Genomic DNA, 22,184 nt, shown 5'->3' with positions numbered 1-22,184 from the left:
ACCATAAACACTAACACTGTTTTCACTATTTGCTTGTTATTAAGTCAAAAGAAATTTCAGCCCACAATTCCATGCGCTGAGCGCAATGTATGCGTATCTTGTCAGCCATCAAAACCATCACTTTTTCTTGTCCGGTCAAAAATTTTATTCGTTCCTGAAGATACACTTGTTTTGTTGCTCATTCCAGTTTTGGCATTTAGAGGTCTAGTCAACCGTTTCAAAGCTTGACACTGGGAAGTGAAAAAATACCTTCTTGTAGTAATTGACGATAGAGAGCAGGAGAAGTATTTTGATAAATTAAAAGTGAAAATTGAAAGTACATGAAAATGACATCTTGCCCCTGGTTGACTTCACAAATCCCCAATGGGAGGGTGGTCTTGGACTTGCTGTTGTTTATTCCACTGTGTGGTACTCAAGGCCTTATTAGAACGGGCTGAACTTGGCGTTCCTTTGGAAAGATAGGCTGGTAGATTGGGAAACTAAAGTTGGCATAGCTTTGTCCTCCAAGGGGGTTCAAGTCAGCTTCTTGGTTTCACCGAATTTCGGCTTTTGTTGATGGGCTTGTCCATCTTTACTCTGTGTACCTATATGTAAACGTTTTTCTCCACCGATGAGTTGGTGGAGCTACTTTTTTTAAACTTAATGAAACCTAACCAAACCTTACCTAACCTAACCCAACCTAACCTAATACGATATTAATATCCCTTAAAGTCTCTATCTAAACATTTAAACATTTTGTCGCAAATTTAAAAAAGTAGCCTTGCCAACTAATTGGTGGAAAATAACGTTTATCGTAACTAGATCAATGGCTTGGAAATGGAGACCACAAATTCGTGATAAACAGCAAGGAGTCTAGTTGGCGTGAGGAATGGAGTGCACCCATTGGGCGTGAATCATAGGATTCTTGGGAAACAGAAAGAATGATAGACCATCCGGGGCAAGTTCGCCTGTATAACCAGAACGGCAACCCAGTGCAAGTCCGTCCCATAATGCGGATTGGGATATATTGCATTGAAAATGTAAATTGGCAGCCCTAGGTGCAACCTCCCGTGATTATTTATTTGGTCCCATCAGTAAACCTCAGTAAAGACAACATGCCCACCCAAACTGCACTGTGCATGCTTTGAATTTTGACGTTTTTTCCTCTTTACATGCTTGTCTAAGCAAATACCATTGTGGTATTGAGCCAAATTGCTGCTAAACTAAAGATATGAAAAGCTCAATTTTGACCAATTGACGGCAATTATTGAATTGTGCTGGTCAAAAAAAGGTAATACTTTACTTTTGGTTAAGAACAAGGGAAAACTGAAATAAAGAGAGCCAGTTTCAAGTCCAAAGAGGCAATTACAAGCTAAGCAGGGCGCATAGCTGCTTTCCTAAACTTGATCTCACCATCCATCGAACCCACCTACCCTGGTAGGCCTGGACCTGGCCAGGACCTGGCCAGGACCTGGCCATGACCTGGCCATGACCTGGCCTAGAGCCTGCCTGACAGCTGTCATCTCATTGTTTACTGTATGTAGAAGGACCCCTCTCTCTATTTATAAACAGGGTCGGTATTAAAGCCACGAGCGATACCAGGACCTTTCAACCCTGGCCATGAGCCGAACCCGGAATTCTTCCTCCTCTTCAGTGTCCGGCTCCGCCTCCGGCTCCTCATGGGGATCGAATCCGGCCGAAGCCCCTCTGCCGTGGAACTGGAGTAGTTCGCTCCGGCCTGCTGTCAACGGTCCGCCCGTCCCTCCGCTCAGCCCAGCCGCCATCCAGCGTTTGTTTTCTCGCTATTTGGCCAACCCGGCCAGCGTCCATCCTCCGGAAGAAACTCAGCGAATCATCCGTATTTTGGAAAAAGTGAGTATTTATCACAGGGAAAGCATGAAAACGCGATAGATCGATTGACGATGGATTGTAATGGCCGCCAGTGATTAATATTTCGACACTTTGTCACATCCAATTCTCCCTGGTCAAAGGCGATGTCATTCATCACTGGAGAGGGGGTGGGTGGGGGGAGCAATCCAATAACCTTTAAAACTCAGCCCAAAGCGAAATGAGAATTTCTTTTTGTTTCTTTAACATAGCCCCCCACAACTAGAAGACTCAGCATTTGAGTAAACACAGAAATCAGAAATTTTAACCACCGTGCCGTATTAGTTGCTGTCTTCTAATGGCGGGGTCTATGTTAGAGAAACAAAAGAAGCAACTTTTGCAAGAAAAAGGTCTTGAATAGTAGCTCAGATTAGAATATGTAATCATTTTGATACATAAAAAAGTATCACTGTATAAAACCAAGTCAAACAACATTCATAGACGCCTTTGTAAGGTATAGGCACGAAATTTCAATAATATTTATTTGGCTAGCATAGTTCGTCAGATGACAAGTTGAGTTTTGGAGTGAAGTAAACATTTGCCTCGGAGTGTTTTGTGGTTCAGTTTGATGCAAAAAACAACTTTTTGCATCAAGTCTTACATGTCCGAGCCTGTTATCTTGTTAGATGGATTTTGATGCAATTTAATACGTTACGAAAGATATTCATAACATCATCTAATCACGTTTTCAGCATATGTTTCTTTTTATAGGTTTAAAGTGGATCAATCTAACAATCTGAGCTATTTTGAATAGTAGTGGTGGTTTTTTTTTTTTACAAAAGCTGGTCCTTTTGGTCCTGTATCAATGAATATTATTACTAGAAGGCTTTGTATTATGAGCAAACTCTTTAACAGGAGTTGTGGGTACCACCGTGACGGGTAAAGTTCTCAATTTTTCCCGTACTAAACTGGCAGAAATTCCCGTAAACCTTCGACGCCTCCCCTTACCTTCTCTCTCTTCGAGATTCCGGGATATTTGTGAAGGATCAAGGTTTTCATCCACCCTAGCGAGCTACATCGAGGGAGTGGTTGGGGATAACTTAAAGCTGATAGAGCTAATAAACAAGGATTGATTGAACTTGATTTTCTACCGCAGATTCCGGATATGTTGGACGCTCACACATTGACTTCGGACCAAATCTTGTCCCATTGCGTCAAATTGATGGCCGCCAACCATGAGACAGTGAAACGCTTGGCGTGCCAACTTCTTATTCGCATTGCCCAAGAACAGTCTGAGGTAGCGCTTTTAGCCGCCAATGTGCTCCATCTCGATCGTCAAGACCCCAATCCCAATGTCCGGGCAGTGGCCGTGGCCACGCTTTGCTCCATTCCCGGCTTGGCCGAAGCCCATGCCGTTCCAGGTAGCGTGCGGTCCCTGACTGACTTGTGCATTTCGCCCACATTCATTTTCCCTCTCGCTCCGTCCATCATGGAGAACCTGTGTAACTTGATATCACTTTCTTTTTCAGCTATCCAAGCCGCTTGGCAAGATTCGAATCCCCGCGTCCGCCAAGCCGGTATTACAGGCTGTGGCAAGGTTTGGTTGCATTCGCCGGATGTTGTGGAAGATCACGGACTAGTTGATGCCCTCTATCAACGCATTAAAGATCCGGATCCCACCGTACTTACTTTCACCATGCAGACCTTGAACTACATCTTAGCTCAAGAAGGGGGGATCGTGATCAACGGCCATATGACGCAATATCTGCTTCAACGGTTGCCTGATTTCCCGGATGTAGAATTGCTCTTTGTGCTAGAGTACTTATCCGACTTCGTCAGTGCCAATCCTGCCGTCAACTCGGCCATTAAACTCCAAATGGTGAACCAATTGGACCCTTATTTTGAGAGCTCCAATGGCCCAGTGTTCTTGGCAGCGGGCGTGTTGTTTTATCGCACTGCTTTAGACTTGTTAGCCCGTGATCGAGCTATGGTGGGCGAATCCCGGCTTTTATCCGATTTCTTGATACGAATCCGACCGCTTATCTCTAAATTCCTGAAGCCCAGCTCTCAGCCCGCGATCCAAGATTTTCAAGTGCAATTACTAGACTTTGTTTTGTCTTGGGATCGCAAGCTCTCCGCACAAGCGTCTTGTCTTTGGCTGGAATTTCGTATCAAGGATACCAAAGACTTAGCAGCCTTAAAAGGTCAAAAAATTCGTGCCATGGCCCATGTGGTTTCGGCAGAGTCAGAGGTGGAAATGGTCCAATACCTCTTGTCTCTGCTCAAGAGCCAAAAGCTACAAACTGAAGTTCTTACCTCTGCTCTGTTGGACATTTGTGAGCGCTCAAGCGATCCAGAGGTTGTGTCTGCGATAGTGACTCGTGAATTTCAGTCCTTGGCGCAAACGGATGAGGGCACTGTATTGGTCTTATTGAGACAATTGCGAGCCATGGATCGGGTGCTGCACGTCGGTGCTAATCCGGATTTCTTGCGCCTTCTCTTCGCTGATATACACACCCGTCGAATCGAGTTGAATGACTTTCAAGTACTGGCCAACATATTGTGGGCCTTGGGAACATATGGGCAACAAATTTCAGAGGCGCCCTACATACTGGAATACCTGACGGACGAGAAATTCGATTTGATTGAAAAGTGGGAATTGAAACAGTCGCTTTTATATAATGGCTTTCGATGTTTCCTCTTCCACCCTGCTGTGATCCAACCCGTGTTAGGTCGTATCGGCGAATTATGTTCGGTGTCGAGAAAAGTTAACCATCGCATTAACTTGTATTTCAAGCTCTTATCCCGGCCTGACGTTTTAGAACGTCAGAGACGGTGCCTGACCTCTTGAGACGAAATAAATTCACAATAAGACTCCATGTTGGGGGTGGGGGGATTTTATGTGATTTTGGCGCCTCGCCAGTCTTCAATGTCAAGACCAAATAAAGCTCAATGCTAATCCTCTCAATCCTCCATAACGATCGGATCCTTGACTCCGCTTGCCCGTAAGTCTGACAAGTGGTTGGCCCCCGTCTTTTCACGAACATCAATTGACTCACAAGGTGGCCAGTACTCGCGACAGGCCGAAGAGGGCGTGGACTATGGTTTGACCCACGCCCCACAGGAAGGCAGGTTGAGGCAAGAGGGGGATATTGGACGTGTGGTACACGAAGGCGATCGATGTGGAACTGATGATCCCCAAGGTCAGTGGGATGACGAACCCCATGAAGAGGATCATGATCGAATAGAATCTAGAAGCAAAGATACAAAGCCATAAGTTAGGATTGCACGCTAATGCCCAGCGATTCAGCCAAACCGACGTCATTACCGGCCAAACTTGTGTTTCCTCAAGATCAAGAAGGACGTGAGTGAGGCCAATCCGTAGATGGTCACCGATGACAAGAAACATCCCTGGAACATGTACCAGATTCCCAAAACCACACCTGCCAAAGATAGCCAACCCAAATGCCGTGAGTCAATCACAGGTCAGGTCACTGAGGTCAATCTTAAGAAACGGCCTAAACTGGTCGGCTGTCACACAGACTAGCTCTAACTATAAGGAGAGAGAAGGGCCCCGAAGGACAGATCGCCTGAATGGCGGTGGTTGGTGGTAACCACCTGGCGTTCTGAGTACTTACCCTGTCCTCCTTCTTCGTTGACTGGAATGACAGGCGAAGAAGCCACCTCCACATCGGCCTTCCCATCCGTGGCCATTTCCACCGGGTGGGATGAACAACCAATCAATAAGACATTGACTAAAGGCGGGATCCGACCAATGGCCCGACCCAAAGTCCCATCAATATGGACCGCAACTGGGCTACTTTTCACTTCATACTTTTAAACGATAAGACAAAACCCAGCACGACGTATCTCCAATAATCCAACATTAACAGGGTGTTCAACCTCCTCGGGTGGTTGGTGAGCGAGTCTGTGTCTGATTGATGGTCTTCCACCCGCAGACTGAGAGCACTCCCTACCGGGCTGATAGCAAATTGCTCGTCCTCTGGCCTTTTAGTCCTTTTCCAAGAAGTCAGGAACATTAAGGAAAGAAGGCCTGGGTTTGTTTTTTGTGATCATTCTGTCAGTGCTGCCATTTGGGCCCAGGCTGAAGATGCCAAATTTCCCTCTCAAAGAGAACCCGAGGTTTTGTTATTCATGAATGGGATACTGCGTTCATAAATAGCTTTCAGAGGACAGGATTTCACGTAAACTGGGGCAACTCTTAAAGGGATCTATGGTTGCAAGTTCTAGGCACAAATTCAGATGAATTCAATTGCTATGTCCATGACTTGGTCATAATGGCACTTTGACCAGCTCATGTGGAGTAAGTTATACATAACATCCATTTTTTGTAATCTGAACCTGAGGAATTTTCTCCAATCTAACTGACCCTGAATCCAAACTTTTTTTCCCTATCCAAATTGAAATCAAAAAACAAAAACAAAGAGCTTTGCCTAATTCAATTCTGAGATTTTTTTGCTGAATTCAACCATAATCTGAGTTTTTGTGCTTAATCCAATTCAAATCAATTTTAATACGCCCAATTGACTTAGTACTGGGGTCACATTGCTTGAAGTGGTCAGAAATTCCATGAAAACACTACCCAACTAAAAAACAATTTGATTCCCACTACTATTCTAATGAAAAGTTATGTGAACAAGTGAAATACGCCATGAACATCAAAATAAAAGATATAAGACTAAACTACTAATGATAGGAAGAAGAGAAAGCTAAACAACAAAAGTGTCTTACACAACACAACACACTCACCCCGGCCGTTTGAAAAGATCAGAAGCAACAAAAAATGAAATAAATATCAAAATGCAGTGCATACACAGTGTGGTTTGGCTGGTCATGTTGTCTTTGATTTTATTCCATGGAATAACGTCAGTTCTTCATGGACGCGTTCACTTGACAAGCCCTATATATTTTCTGCAAATATTTGAGGGAAGCATATTGTACGTATAATGATGGAGCCCGAGAATGAAGAGAGGAAGACTACATTGTTCAAACATGTCTGGATTCACGGGGGGTTCAAGGTGTTCTCACAACGTTCGTTAAGCCTTTGCGGTCACTGCAATTGACCCTAAAACGCGGGTTAGGATAAAGCTCTTGAATGCTCTTGAATACGTACCGTATCAGATACCTTTCGCACCTTCTCTGAATGCTTTAGTCCCAACTTTTCTAACCTCTCCCAATACGAGAGCTCTCTCATACCTTTAATGCACCTGGTAAACATATTTGGACTTGCTCAACCTTGTGCAAACTAACTGAACTCATCGTAGCCCAAATGGATGAGGCATATTCTAGATATGGCTGGACAATCGACTTATACAGATTCTTTCACCTAAAACATTAAATTAAGCGAAAACATATCTTTTTCAAGGTGAACAACCTTAAGATCCGCCCTCTACTAATTACTTTCAAAGGATACAAATTTTGGTCTCATTAAAAGCTAGACTTGCTCGTTCGGGGAAAAAAATCTACATATTTCCGTGCTGGGCGTCAATGAAAACCCTTGTTGACGAATGGGCCGAAAGTATGTCTCGCCTGTGCATGACGATAATCCATCAACTATAAAATTGCATGAATTCCGTAAAATGACAACCTTGCTTAACACTGTGACTCTCAATTTTTTTGTTGTTGTTTGTTTGAAATACTAAACGCGTGTTTTGCAAAAAAGCAAATAATTTGTCAGTCTTTTGTGCAAAGTTCTAATCCACAAGTTTTTTATTGTTAATGAAGCAATAAGCCTTTTAAACAATAACAATCGGCTAAAATTAAAAGCTATTGCAGCACCTCAGCGTCAATCACCTTTTGACAACGAAATTATCCTTGGCTCCATCGTCAACATTTCTCACGCTTTAAATTAAGGAAAGGTTCGAACCTTCCGTACACCTTTTTTCCATTTTTTCCTTGAAAGAAATGTCCAAAATGAACTAAGGTTTATATCTAATGAATATTGTAAGAAATATATTTATTTTTCTATTATCTTATCATCTTTCTTCTTGTTTTTAACTCGATTTTCATTGAAACAGAAGTTCCCCACGCATTTTGTCCAAGCTGTGCAATCAATCACTTCCACTCCTTCATCAGATTCAGATTCAATAGTGTTCTCATCAGAGTCATCTCGCCATCGTTTCGAGTGCACTGCCGACCAACCTGGGGAGTAGGAACCTGTTAGAATGTAGAGAAGAATAAATACGTGGTCAATTTATATTTAAGTACTGCATGGAGAAATTATCTATAGCTGATTGAGGGTAATTAGTTTTGGTCAAATAAAACCAATGAACTTTTGACAAAGTTAACTTTTATAATAATAATAATAATAATAATAATAATAATAACCTTTATTGCGACCCTCGGTCATGACAGATTGTAAAATGTATGAAACTGCATACACAAAACCATGTACAAAAATCGTTACAAGAATAAAAGAATGAAGTGGTCAGAGTGATAAAATAGTTGAGTGGAATGTAATATCACAACAGAGATGACTAGGGTTGGTTCAGTGCACATGAAAAAAGTGAAGAGGGAAATCACAGAAAAAGCATAAGCAGTTAGAGGTAAATGATGAAAAGTTTAGTTAGTCCACTACAGTGGGTGGGTCAGATGGAACCGGTCCTTTGTCAGCTTCCGTCGTTGATGGCATTTGGCCGGGAACCGGACAAAGGTGCGTGACCGCCAATACTCCGAAGGGATGTCAAGCCAAGGACAATAAGGTGTAAGAAAGGCCTTGACCGGGAAGGACAACTTATGTCCGGACATCACCTCCGGAAAGGTCAGGTTCCCAACACTGTTGAACACTAAACTTGCCAGCCCGAGGGTGAGGGGCTCAGTTTCGCATAGAAAATGCGTCCATGCATTGTTGGTATATTGGGACACACACAGGTATCGCTTGAGGAACTTGGTGAAGGTGGCATTGGCGGATTTGAGGGCGGATTGAGCGGAGTTTGGAAGGCCAAGGTGAAGGAAGACCTTAGAGGAAAATTGGGTTGATATAGGTCCGGAAGAGTTGAAGAACTATTGAAATGGGAAGATTCTTGATGGGTAGTCTATTGCAAATGTATCCGATCCTGGCCCTGGCCTTAGTTATCGTGGATTTGAGGTGATTGGTGAAGGAGAGTTGTGCGGAGAATGTGAAACCGACATAATTGAAATTCTTGACGATTCCAATCGGACTATTGTTGATATGGAAGGAGGTGGGAGGCAGACCTTTATGGAAAACCATGGCCTTCTTCTTGATGGTATTAATTTGACGGCCGTTCTCTTGGCAATAACCATGGAGCGCATTGATGGCAATTTGCCTTGGTGGGCGAGGACTTCAGGCAAGTCGGACATTCAAAGCTTGAAAAGAATTGGCGACAGAGGATCCCCCTGCGGCAGGTCAATGTAAGTGAAGTAGCAGGAGGATAGGTCCTCACCAGAACGAATGGAGCATCTGAGTCCCGCATAGATGTTGGACAGCAGGACACAGATTGAATGCGGAACTCCCTACAGTTCGAGTTCGAGAAATAACCGCGTTCGGTTCACCCTGTCGAATGCTTTGGGAAAATCCACTCTCCTCTTGTTGCTGATGTTAGAATGCATAATTCCATAAAGGAGAGTAGCTGCCGAGGTGGTAGAGCGGCTTCTCCGGAAACCGAATTGGAACTCGGGCAGGAGATCCCTATCCTCGGCCAATTCGGAGAAGCGGGCAGCCAGCAGGGAGGACATCATCTTCAAGAAGGGGTTCTCCAGGGCGTTGGTCCGATAGTTGAATGACTTTTGTGAAAGAGATCAACAAATAACGAAGCTACTTTTTGAACAATGATGTCGGCCATTAGTAACTTAAGGTATAAAACAAGACATATATTCTTGTGATAGTCTTAGCACGCAAATATCGAGCACGTTGATTTCAAACTAATTCAAACAAATTCTTCAAAATAATTGGCCAAGTTGTCTTTGACCAAATGGTCATTGAGCCACTTTTGAACTTTGGGTGCCTTAGGCATGTAGCTAATCGTAAATGACGCCGTTGACTTTGCCGAAGAGGGAAGGTTTATAAATGTTTCTAAAACATGAAAATCAAACTCTAGTGATGGGAGAGTCCAGACTCGAGTGCACTTGAATATTTTCTTCGAATTGGGTGAAATTGGTTTGTCTTCGTTTCAAAACTTTTTGGTGGCTACCATCCATTAATTGGAAGCCATACTTTGAATCATATCCTTTCTAGTTCTCCATTCCTTCCTAGCATACTCTCATAAAAGTTTTCGTTTTCCCTTCAGGCAGAATTATATCCATTCCATTAAATAACATTCCTTATTCATGTGCGTCATTTGTCATTAATTCATCTTTCATATCATTATTTGTCAGGGAGGGAGGGATGTGAATATATTCGAAAATATTATGTCAAAAAATCTCAATAGTTGAGGCAACATCCAAATTTTCTGAAAGAGTGTTTCAAATTCCATTAAGAGGTGCAATCAGACCAAGTAACGCAAATAGCTACAAATAGGGTCTAATAATCAAACGAGATTCACCAGCAACCGTAATTTAAATACTAAATTTGTGGGAATGCATTCCACACCTTGGGGAGATCAAGAACCACTATACAAAATATTTTTGAACGCTATCAAGACTCTCAGTTCATCTCAAGCAAGAAAAGCCTCTAAAACAGGACCAAACGATTGTTTTAATCTGCAATGCAGCAAATCGTGAATGGCTTGTACCACTATAACTCACATTCCTTTTGGTTCTTACTCCATCTTTAAGCCTTGGCTTTGTTTGCTTTCTCAAGAGGTTACATAACACCATTGCTTTTGTGCATCCAATCTAATACAAAAGATTCTTTGGATATGTTTATTTATAAGTCGCTTTGTATTATATATACAAATACGTATGTTTCCTATTTAACGAGAACAAAAAACACACCATGTGGGAATTATGAATGATCTAAAGTGCTTAGGTAATTGCTGCTGATCCAAACTAGAGGTTAATTTTTAGATCGATTGATGGATGGATGTTAATGTCGAAATAGAACATGCTTGCACTTTGCTTCATTACGTAATTGATGCTAAAACCGATGAAAATTAGCAGATTAATTCCAATTCATTTTGTTGCTACACTTTTAGTTGCTTTTCAATTCAAATTAATGTATAAAAAGTAATGACGGATACTCTATAGATCTATCTAAAATATTGATTTGACAATTTTGGTCGTTAAGTCCGCCTCACAGGTTTGTAGACTGAATGTGAAGCAAGGGCAAAATCAATACAACAAGATCATAAAAATATGTCTGTCGCGGGTTTTTTTTTGTTGGAAACAAAATACTCAACACGTAAAAAAAAAGATTATTAGGCCAGTAAAATTAAATAAAAAAGCAAGGTCCTTCTAAGTAACAACCAAATTAGCCCGGAGGCCAGTTTTTTAAAACTCGTACCTCAGAGGTCTGTGCTTGGACGTTAACCGGTTATTTTCATGAATACATTCTACTAAGATAAGTTTGCATGCAATTCTAAATGTTAACATTCTAATAGTATATAGAGTTTGGATTTTATATCGTCATTAAACTAGAAATAAATAAATAACTATTTTTTGCGAAGTTTGGTCAAGTCATGCTAGGCCCAAAGATATGTTTATTAAATCAAAATCATTTGCGACCCAAGCCTCTACGTCTTAATTTGATTTCTTTAATTGGCATTCGACAGTTAATTCCCATAAACAAGAACAACCCTGTAAATTTTAGGCTAACATCGGGGTACTTTCTAAAAAGTTCGATTGACGATAACATAGCAAACTATTACCTTTTATCTTAAGAGAGCCTTTCTCAATTTTCTGGCCAAACAAAGGTGAAGATTGTTCTTCCATAACCATTTGTTCCTTATTGTTGGTTACATTCAAATTGTTCGGGATTGTCAGATGAGGTTCCATTTTGCTTTCACCTGGGGGACAGCTTCTCGGACTAGGAGAGTTTCCTTTGCGAGAACGATGTTCCCTCTTTCACCATTTCAGAAAGAATGAAACTAGAATCAAGCAGAGGGGAGACCTTCACTCATTGTCAAGCCATACGGTTCTGTTCTACACTTCTGCATGCACTCTGAAGCAACTGGGGAAGCTCCTTTTGGTCGGTTTACTTTGTCTGAGGGGGGCCTCTCTGCGGCAAAGTAAAGAGAGGTCCGGCTCTCGAGAACGTCAAGTGTCCTGACATCAAAAGAACTCGAACCTTCTCTTATTCCACTGTAAAGTAATCAAAATTGACCAGTTTCACCTTGAAAGTACCAACCGAACTGTGACACATCCTGAAAAGCATAATTGCCGACCAGGCCTGGTCCACTTGGTCTCCTCAGCGAAATTCATGACGAATGGCGTTTAAAACTCGATCAATTTAGGATCATGTGCCCATAGGCGTCATTTCATGTACTCAAGCGGACACCCAATGATAAATACTGTGCATATGAAATAATGTCAATACAGCAATTCCGAACAGGAAATATTGCAAGCCAGAAGTTTAAAGTGTCAATGAACAGTACTTTTTACCCGACTAGGTTGAAGCTGGGAGTTTATTTTGGAATAAACCCCCGTGAAATTAGAAGATTAATGAACAGGCAAAGCAGAATAAATACCAAAAATTGCACGGCAAACTGACCCATCTAAATCAGTAAATGGAGGAAGCCCTTTATCCATTTCTTGCGCACTCAACCTTTATGTTCTGACACCTTTTACTCTCATGAATTGAGACTCTGAAAATATTGAAGTTGGAGAGGTGAAACATTCAAATATCATTTACACCACAAAGGATAAAAGGCGAAATATGAAAGAAATATCTAAAAATATCAATCGAAAGTAATAAAAATCTGTCACTTTTGAAATGTTCTTGTAAAAATTACCAACGAGAAGAAAAAATTAAACCTCGCTGAACCAGACAGTTCTTTAAAAAGAAAATCAATTGAGTCATAGTTGTATTACAACGTAACCTGAGCTACAATACCTTAAACAATAAAACTGTCTTATATAACATAGAGCCAATATTGGAAATATAATATTTTCCTAATTACTTTGGAATGACGTTTTAGCACAATAAAAGTATTAAAAAGGGGCTTCTTAAAAATGGATTTTTGAACATTTCAATCAGAACGACTAACGAAAATACATCTCTAAATTACTGATTTGCTTTTGTAAGCTTAAATACATCCCCATAAGTCATTATCTCGACTTGTTAAGATATGTCTCACTCTAAGGTAGAGTCAAATTTGTTAAGACTGTTTTGACCATTCATTTTTCATTATGTTTTAAAGAATTCAATAACCACCATTGGACATGTAATCTTCACAACTGCGCTCCCATTTTCCATTCGTGCCAAAACTTTTTGTGATTTTCAGATTAAGCGTCATAACTTGTATGTTGCGATTGAGAAAAACAAAAATAAGCTCAACAGGAAGCAAAGCAAATAATCTATATAAAAAGAGGAGATGCACTTGACAATCATTAATTTTTTACGTTACGGCTTGAACCACGCTGACATCCCTATATTCCTCAACTGCAGTCGAATGATGGTCTAAAGGACCAAAAAATTATTTGAAGCATCAGGAGGAGTCGAAAAGAGTATGTCCGAGGAGAAAACTGAGAACTAATCGACTGGTTCGAAATGTGACGTCAATGATCACCTGGAACCCGGTCAGGAATAATCCACCTCAGCCAAACACTACGGGGTCAATAGAGCTAAAGGCCGGCACGTTGAATGATATTATTGTTAAAAAGTATGGTATGATGTAATAAAATTCATTGTTGTTTGTTCTTGATGAAGTTTGAAAATTGTTTTAAGTGTTTGATGAGAACGATCCAGTAGTTCAACCTTGAAAAGCAGTGGTTTCCTTTTTTTCATTTTCATCTGCTTTGCAAAAACGTTTTCAAATTAATTTGGCCAGAAATGAGATAAATGAAGTGCTTATCCAATAAGCATAGCTGAAAATAACCATCTTAAAGTTTTGCAAACATTTGAGATCCGGATGTAAAAATCAGTGTTGTGGGCCGGGCTGAATTTAGCATGTCAAGAGATACAAAAAGAACGTTTTCCATTGCAGTTTCAAAATGCAAAAATGGAATTGCACCAAGCTTCAATATCAATGTTTATTGGTGAAATGTGGAGACAGAAATATGTCATTTTAATAGTTTCAAAACACGATTGCTTATTTAGCCCATATGTAAGCAAAAAACATGAGAATATTTAAAATTCTCCCAAATGGCAAAATATTTCAAATAAATGTTGACAATTTTGCTTAATTTTTCAGAGTCCCTCCCCATGAATCATCTTTTTCATTGGAATTTAAACGCTATTTCTCCGCACCTACGCCAACCCGTCAAACAGTAAATCGACTAATGGGAGATTTTAGGTCTGGGAATTTCAGGCATAGTTTTGAAAATGTCATCAGAATTAGCAAAACAGTAGAGACGAGCTTTGTTTGATCAGGAAGTCAGCTGCCGTGCAAAAATGTATAATATGGTATGTTAAGCATACTTAACGACGCCTCAAGCAAAATATCATTTTACATAATCATGGAAATTGTCAGTTTCACTTCCAAATTACATCCCTTCAGCATATGTTAAGCGTCTGCCTAACTTACTAATGTTTTATGCGGACTTCCTTAACGTAACTGGGAATAGAATCCCCAGCAGTTCTAGACGAACAACTAATGTACGTACTTTACGTAACTTCATATTCCTATAATATCTGATCCGCCAAGGGATTAGAGTTGGCGGATCTGGCTACATTTTTCATTTGATAAACTCAGATGAACGGTTTTTGTTGTTTTGTGGGATGCCATTGCAGATCAATATAGTATAACAGAATCCTAAAACTTCATCTTAAACACAGCTTACTACTCTTAACATAGATGTATCATTTCCCTCATTATGAACTACTGCAAGCCCGCTAACGAGCCATTGTTGGCTAGATGGCCTCTTATCTGAGCCAAGTCAATTATGGAGTCTCGAATATTGCCAGCACAAAGAGAGAAAAAACAAGCTCAAGGTTATATGCCACTATCGTTTGAATATCTTAATGGTTGGACTAGTAGCCTTGTGCTAGATTTTAAAGAGAGGACAGTTAGTTCTTTTTTGTCACTGTCTGCCAAATGATTCAATTCCTTTGACATCGGGACCATTTTTCATTACTGGACACGCCCCATTTGGCTTATGTGTGCAATAGGCATATTTGGGGGACATGCTGGAAGTGCTCTCTCCATCCCTTACGATAAGGCAGCCTTTTTCTTCCTGGCTTGACTTTCCACAGAAGCAAGGGGGACAGCATGGACTGGGTTGAGGGAGCGAAAATTCTTGACAAATTGCCAACATCGCTCGATGTTGTCAGAACATCTCGAACGTCTTTTTGTTTTTGCCTTTACCTTCAAAACCAGTTGGCCTTAAAACTGAGAGAGGGCTCTCAAGTGTGGCCAAGTGTCAACTTACTGCCGCGTTTCTTTTTTCCCGGAAAGTTTTTTGGTCTCAACCTTCCTCATGCCGGTGTTCAAACAATGGTTGTTGTCCCGAAAGTGTCATGATCTGCCGTGCGAAGAAGACTTTGAAATGCACGAAGAACACACAGTGGATCTGAGAAAAGGGCAGGTTTTGTGCCGGGCTCTCTTTATGTCTGTGGATCCGATTGTCAGATTATACATGGCCTATGGCATGAGGCCTGGAGACCTTGTGCCTGGACGTCAGGTGGCCAGAATAGTCGAGAGTCGAAACAAAGAGTTCCCAAAGGGCAAGGCAAGTTGACCATAATGAATGGTTGAATGAAACTGATCCTGTCCCAACTCCACTCGGAAATTGGAGAATTGCCATGTGATGACTTTGCTTTCATTTCTATCTTCATTTACAGTTAGTTTTTGGCAACTTGGGCTGGCAAACATACTCAATTGTCGACCCGGACTCCACTTTTGAAATGAGTGGACTGGAGCTGCCCATCGTGGAGAATCTGCCTAGACAATTGGACAATTCTGGTCTCCCCAAGTCTGCTTGTCTGGGGGTCCTAGGCATTCCCGGATTGATAGCTTATATGGCTTTGTTTTACGCCTGCAAAGTTCGAGGCGGTGAAACAATTGTCATATCCTCAGCGGCGGGTCAAGTGGGACACATCATGGGTCAAATTGCCAAATATCTCGGTCTCAAAGTAATTGGTTACACGGGTAACTCTGACAAAGTATCATGGATCAAGACTGACTTAGGGTTCGATTGGGCGTTTAACTACAAAACCCAAGATTTACGGTCTACCCTGAAAATTGCCGCTCCCGCGGGGGTGGATATCTTCATAGATTCTGTGGGTGGTGTATTTCACAATGTTGTCTTAGAAAGTATGGCTCAAAACGGCCGTGTGTGCATTTTGGGGAACCTGGCTTCCTACAATAATCCTAAGGTTGTTCCCATGGTCCCTGCCGTCGACATGGCGATTGCACTCAAGGTTAGTTGAACGAAAAGTAGCTAAAGTGTAGTAAATCAAGTTATTTCAAAAGAGGTTTTTTTTTCTAGGAGCTTCGGATATTTGGCTTCAACGTCTTCAGACATTTTGATCGAAAAGAAGAGGCCTTGGACCAGCTTTTGGATTGGTGTAAAGATGGTATCGTTCAACCTTTCGAGGAAACCGTGGAAGGATTTGAAAATCTGGCCAAAGCTTTCGTGAACCAAATGGAGGGAAAGTCACAAGGAAAAGTCATAGTGCGAGTCTAGGTAGAACTTTATCAGTAACATCATCAATCGAATTGTGGGAAATATATCATTATGCGTCACAGTTGATATAGGTACCGTGTGTGCAAGAAGTAATACTTAGAAATGAGGAGAACTGGCAATACGTACGCACCACGAACGTTTTGCGATACCGAATGACTAGCCATAGTTCAGAGAGAGATATCTCTTTATGATTATTTCAACACTAAGGCCATGCAATTACCGGGTGTCCTTGTCACTGTACCTTGTTAGCATGGTCTAGATTATCATGATTAACTTGACGACGTTCGAACTACCAATTTCGCCTTGTGTCAAAAGCCAGCCAATCAAACTATTCATAAGAGCAGACATTGTAATCGCATGTTCCAGCCTTTGTTCCACTTCTTGCGTTGGTTGTGCACCTAACTTTCTTTCTCAATTCATACCTGAGTCAGGAAAACCATTGCGTTTGCTTAAAAGTTGAGTCATCGACTTTCGTAAAGGCCATGGCTAGTTTTTATCAACTTCCATAATCTATTATCGAAGTGCGTCACCTTCAAAAATAAATACTCAGCGATTGTTCCCTGAAGGAACATGAGGATTCACTTGTGTGTGTTTATTTTTCTTTTGACCCATGTACATTACTTGTTGCGAGTTGAATCCAGAGGTTTCGGGGGATTTCGAGGGGGATCGTTTCGAGGGGGATCTTTCCGAGGGGGTTCTTTCCGAGGGGGTTCTTTCCGAGGCAGTGGTATCATCAAAGCAGGTGGGTCACGTGCGAAGGGGCAAAGAGGCTCGTTTCGACCTCGCACCATCCCAAGCTTTGCTTCACGGCACACCCTGTATGTCCGCAATGGAGGATTAGCTGGAGGAAGAACTGCTAGTTGGAATGGATTTGGCCTTGGATTAGGATCTGGCTTACTGATTGGTTATGGAACAGGCCTGTTAGTGCGGCCCGTTGGTCTAGCGTTTCCCTTTCGTTACCGCTCTCCAATTCAATCTCGTCCAAAGGAACTGGAATCTCTGGCATGTTTCTTTGCAAACTCCACTGCCTTTATCAATAGTGAATTCATCGTTGGAAATATCGTTATGACTGAGACTAAGGAGCTCTGTCCAAGCAGTGACCATGTATGTCTTGGATCCGTGACCATAATCCAGTCTAATCTCACTGCTAACGACAATGAAACATTCGTGCTTTATCAAGTGCAAGTTGAGAAGCGTTGTATCAGCTTGGCTGAACTGAACGAGACCTTTAGTGAGGAGATCGAAACAAACAATGGAACACTACTACATTGTTGGACCTCAGATCTAGTGTCCTTGGAGAACGATCAAAATCTGACCTCCTTCACCAATGCTAGCGTTGGAAACGACGAAATGGAAATTCCTCTTCAACTCCTAGATAATTCAAAGATAGAAGCCAACGACATTATTTCAATTTCTTTGTCATACCAGTCAGAGACTTGCTACTGCTCAAGTCACCTATGTAATGTCGCCCAATCTCAGACACCAAACTTCTTTTTAATGTTGCTTGTTTTGATCTCTGTGCACAGGAGAGAGTATTAATCATCTTGTTATAATTACAAAATGAAATATTACAATCTTGTGTGACTTGCTTTAGGTTTGTTTTAGCGTTCAGTTTCTCTGCGGTTGCGTAACGGAGCATTATTGTTTGGCGTGTTTTAGAGTACTTTCTACTTAAAACCTTTGAGGTACGTTCTACTTTTGCTGTATTCAACCCTTAGTCATAGAAGCCTTCACTTAACCATTTCACAATATATCTATGTTATGAGATGAGGAGGTAAAATTTGAAATGCTAAAGTGTTCCGTTGCTGGTCTAGAACTACCTTTGAACAGTGCCTTATAATATGTCCATGTCACTCTAGAAACTGTAGCTAAATCAATCTTTCAAACTGCAGGTATCTTTTTCAGCGTGGATATTTTGTTGAGGCAGCCTTAAAAGAGCAATGGGAAGAATTATAAAAACAGGCGCCTAAGGAAACTTTCCTTAAGTTTTGTATGGTTATGTGACTTCATTTATGGCAATTTTGTTTTAATTGTGGAGCCAGTGGGCACAAACGAATAGTAGGTCTAAAGCAAAGCATTGTAACTTTCTAGTTTTCCTAAGTTGATCTTCCACGCCTTTTACCACATTATGAAAGGATGCAAGTAAAAGATTATTTCATTCAATTGTCAAATTGTAGGAATGGAATGTGCATTATATAGATTCAATTCAAAGAGTACCTTCAATGTTGCTAAGAGATAAGTATAAATTCTAGCACAGACAGACATTTCCTATTCAGGATATGTTATAACCAAATGTGAATTTTTGCTATTATTAATGATAATCGTTTGACATTCAGTAACTTCTGGGAAGATCGATCATAAATGTTTAAGTTTCTTTTTGTTGCTCGGATAAAGAGAAACAAAAAAATATAAAGGACATTTAGAGGCAAAAAAGGAAGAACTGATGCATAATGTTTGACTTTTATTGTTACCGTTACAAGATGTAAAGATTTGATGCGTTTGAATGTTTTTTTTCTTCAAAAAAGTGAATGAAACTACTGTGATTTTAATATTACTGGCTTGAGAAAGATACTTAAGGGTTTGCCACAGAAGGGTTGAAATGTCAGAAACATCCTGGGAGTAAATATCTGTTGAAGACTAGGATTTAAGGGACATCTTCTCCTCGAGCAACAATATGACGTCGATAAGTCCATTTATGAGTCACGGTTTCATACTTTGAATAAGTGCCCAGAGATGGCGTCAGAGGTCTGAGATACGGACGATAGGGAGCAGAGCAAGTCTGCAGTGTTACCTCAATGCTTAAACGAACTTTTGGAGTCCGATTTTGGTACTTTAGTTGTGTGGTTACCCATTTGCAGTATTGCGTTGAACGGAATCATCAATTTTATCAATACTGTCCGCCTCTCTGCCTAAAAATACGTGTAACCGAAAATGACAGTACTTGGGCCCCCCCGAAAAAAGCTACAAATTGCCTTGAATGATGTTCAATGTTTCATTTTGAACAAAGAGAGGAGAGAAAAGATTCGCCTAGAAACTCTCAACATTGAAAACGGACTCCTCACACTTAATAGACTAGCAATCAAAACTGCAGTGGTTGAAAATTGGAAAATAATGAATGGTCTGTCCCCTGGTATGGAGAAGCAACCCAAAAATGCCCTCCACACCACCCGAAATGCTACGAGGCAAGATTTAAGGATCCTTGCTCGTAACTGGGATTTCAATTTTCATGCCGGTGTATTACACAACAATCTCAGTAGTTTGCAAACATCCCTACCAAAAATAAGTCATTTTAAATTTAAGTGAACACTATTCTCATATCCAAACGGATCCATTAATGGAGTATAAAAAGTCGTACTACTTATTGAATAAATACCCAAAAAATCCAACGCAATGCCACATTTTCATAATCACGCAGCCAAAGTACCCAAATCGGACTCCAAAAGTCCGTTTGAGCTCAATGTTGACTGATTGACTCTAAGTTATTCTTGTAGGGACGCGAGACCAGAGGTTGCGCGATTTCCAATTCATTAACTTCAGCAACGTTTGCTTTTTGGCCCTTCGAGATAAAATCCCAAACGATCACCATGAACCACTCAGCCGCCCAATTTGTGGAACTGGGTCCCGACGAACCTGCCATTTTGTGTTTGGATTCAGGACAACCCGTTGTAAACCAAAGTGATAGCGAGACCAGCAAAGATGCTCTTGTTCATTTGTTGCTCTTCATCAATGAAGTTCAAATCCCAGCTGGTGTAGTTCACCCCACCCAAAGAACTTTCCTAATTTGGATCGAAAGAGGACCCATTTTTCCCAAAACCGGTCTCTCTTCCCCGTCAATAAGAAGGCGCTCTCATAATACTTTCAGTTTAAATTTCTCTTTTGTTTCGCTGAAACAAAAAGTTTGACTCTATTGTTTAAATATATGTCTTGTTAAAACAAAGTGCATAACTACATTTTCATTTGCTTCCAAACAAACATTTACCCTAGCTGTCATTTGTTTTTTAGAGCTAGACATTTAATTAAAGGTAAAAACCTGAACCAAAGCCAGAAAAACCACAAGAATATTGTAAATTGTAGAAAAGTTGACACACATTTTTCAAATTTGAAATAGAATATGAGCAAACATTCACAGAAAATGGGGAAAAAACTTCAGTTTTGTGGTTTTGCATGGAATGCTGCATAGGTATTACACTCCATATTTTGATACTGCAAGCAAACTAAATTGAAGTAAGAGGAGGTTCAAAAAAGTTAATCAAAATTGAGTGCCAATGGTCACCTGGGAATTCTGGGACTGAAACTTGACCAGAAGTTATTAACACGTTACCCATCTCTGTCAAGTCCATCCGGTTCTGGTTCAGATTCAACCCTATTAGTCAGGTTCCCTGACTGTCAGTCAGTGGTAAACGTTATTCTCCACCGACTAGTTGGCGGTGCTTATTTTTAAATTTGTGGCAAAATGTTAAAAAGTTTAGAAAGAGACTTTAAGGGTTATCAATATCGTATTCGGTTAGGTTGGGGTAGGTTAGGTAAGGTTAGATTAGGTTAGGTTAAGATTTAAAAAAGTAGCACCGCCAACTAATCGGTGGAGAATAACGTTTACCGTCAGTCAGTCCATCTGGAGGAACTTCAATTTTGCAAAAAAAACCATATTGCAAACGTAAACGGAAGTTAATGTATTGGTAATCGCCCAACCTCTGGGTCGCGTCACTACAAGAATCGCCTAGACTGACTGACTGACTGACTGACGTGACGTTAGCAAGTAAGTGCTGGGAACTAGAGGGCCTCTACTGGGAACCAATCTGGGAACCCAACTGGGAACTGGCAAGAAGTGAGACGTGACTGTCTATCTAGTGTCAACTAGCAATCGAAGAAGGCAGGTCTCCGCACGCCCCAACGCACGCCTAGAAACTGAGAGCACCAACAACCACCCTTCAGGTTATCCCTCCCTGTTTTGTGCTGTTAGTCCCGTGGCCGCCCTTAAGGGTATCAATCAAATCCGGCCCATCAAGACCAGGACCTCGAGGATCACTGCCCTCAAGTAGCCCCAATCAATCCTCCCCCGTTCCGTCCGTCCGTCCGTGCGGCGGGGTAAGAGCGAAGGTCATCGAGAGCTCTTCTTAGCCGGTATTGGCCGGTATTGGCCGAGGAGCCCGTGTCAGGCGGGTAAGAGCCGCGAGGAAATTCGAAGGCCGGCCGGTAGGCCCGGGCCATGTACTGCTTGCAATGGCTCATTCCGGTGCTGCTGATTCCCAAGCCCGTGAATCTGGCCTTTCTCTCGAATCACGTGGTGGTCATGGTGCTGTACCTGATCGGTTTCTTTCTCGAGCGAAAGCCCTGCACCATGTGTAGCTTGGTCTTCCTCACTATCCTCATCCTCATCTCTAACTCGGGCGACGACCTCGACCACTCAACCCACGCCCCGTCCCATTCGACCCTTGAGGCTCACACGCACGGCGCAGGTGGTGCCACCGGCCCCGCCCCCGCCACCCCGGAAAAGTTCTTTTGGTATGACGCGGCCGTGCAAGCCCTCTCCGGCGCGCACGTGACCGTTGATGAGCGTTATTAATCATCCCAGCCATCAACCCCCATACTACCCACAATAGCGACAATCCCTGTCCTCCTAGCCCCCATCTCACGCTTAAGGCTACCGGCTGATACTGTGAGCCAGCCCTGACACA

General features: G+C 41.6%; 4 protein-coding genes across 5 annotated transcripts; 3 read left to right on the top strand and 1 right to left on the bottom strand.

Moving 5' to 3' along the window:
* Window positions 1-1,254: 1,254 nt before the first annotated feature.
* LOC131885687 (AP-4 complex subunit beta-1-like) lies at window positions 1,255-4,683 on the top strand. 2 transcript variants are annotated; one of them, XM_059233811.1, is made up of 4 exons: window positions 1,255-1,270; window positions 1,552-1,851; window positions 2,963-3,227; window positions 3,336-4,683. In XM_059233811.1, the coding sequence occupies exons 2-4, from the start codon at window positions 1,600-1,602 to the stop codon at window positions 4,655-4,657; spliced, it is 1,839 nt and encodes a 612-aa protein (XP_059089794.1). In that variant the 5' UTR covers window positions 1,255-1,270; window positions 1,552-1,599; the 3' UTR covers window positions 4,658-4,683. The 2 variants fall into 2 exon arrangements, with proteins under 2 accessions (XP_059089794.1, XP_059089793.1); XM_059233810.1 differs by lacking the exon at window positions 1,255-1,270 and having other exon boundaries at window positions 1,433-1,851.
* Window positions 4,684-4,687: 4 nt separating this feature from the next.
* On the bottom strand, window positions 4,688-5,896 carry LOC131885690 (transmembrane protein 170A-like). The gene is made up of 3 exons (XM_059233814.1): window positions 5,445-5,896; window positions 5,135-5,249; window positions 4,688-5,057 (listed from the first exon to the last, which is right to left on the bottom strand). The coding sequence occupies exons 1-3, from the start codon at window positions 5,518-5,520 to the stop codon at window positions 4,862-4,864; spliced, it is 387 nt and encodes a 128-aa protein (XP_059089797.1). The 5' UTR covers window positions 5,521-5,896; the 3' UTR covers window positions 4,688-4,861.
* Window positions 5,897-15,109: 9,213 nt separating this feature from the next.
* LOC131885560 (prostaglandin reductase 1-like) lies at window positions 15,110-16,575 on the top strand. Its single transcript, XM_059233634.1, has 3 exons — window positions 15,110-15,552; window positions 15,665-16,243; window positions 16,312-16,575. The coding sequence occupies exons 1-3, from the start codon at window positions 15,301-15,303 to the stop codon at window positions 16,507-16,509; spliced, it is 1,029 nt and encodes a 342-aa protein (XP_059089617.1). The 5' UTR covers window positions 15,110-15,300; the 3' UTR covers window positions 16,510-16,575.
* A 5,004-nt stretch (window positions 16,576-21,579) lies between these two features.
* Window positions 21,580-22,134, top strand: LOC131884926 (bladder cancer-associated protein B-like). Its single transcript, XM_059232821.1, has one exon. The coding sequence runs from the start codon at window positions 21,716-21,718 to the stop codon at window positions 22,070-22,072; it is 357 nt and encodes a 118-aa protein (XP_059088804.1). The 5' UTR covers window positions 21,580-21,715; the 3' UTR covers window positions 22,073-22,134.
* Window positions 22,135-22,184: the final 50 nt, after the last annotated feature.

The sequence above is a fragment of the Tigriopus californicus genome, chromosome 8 (assembly GCF_007210705.1).
Source record: "Tigriopus californicus strain San Diego chromosome 8, Tcal_SD_v2.1, whole genome shotgun sequence".
NCBI classification, from domain to species: Eukaryota; Metazoa; Arthropoda; class Copepoda; order Harpacticoida; family Harpacticidae; genus Tigriopus; species Tigriopus californicus.
Note: the sequence above shows the minus strand (reverse complement) of the source record. Positions and strands in the feature narration are given on the sequence as shown.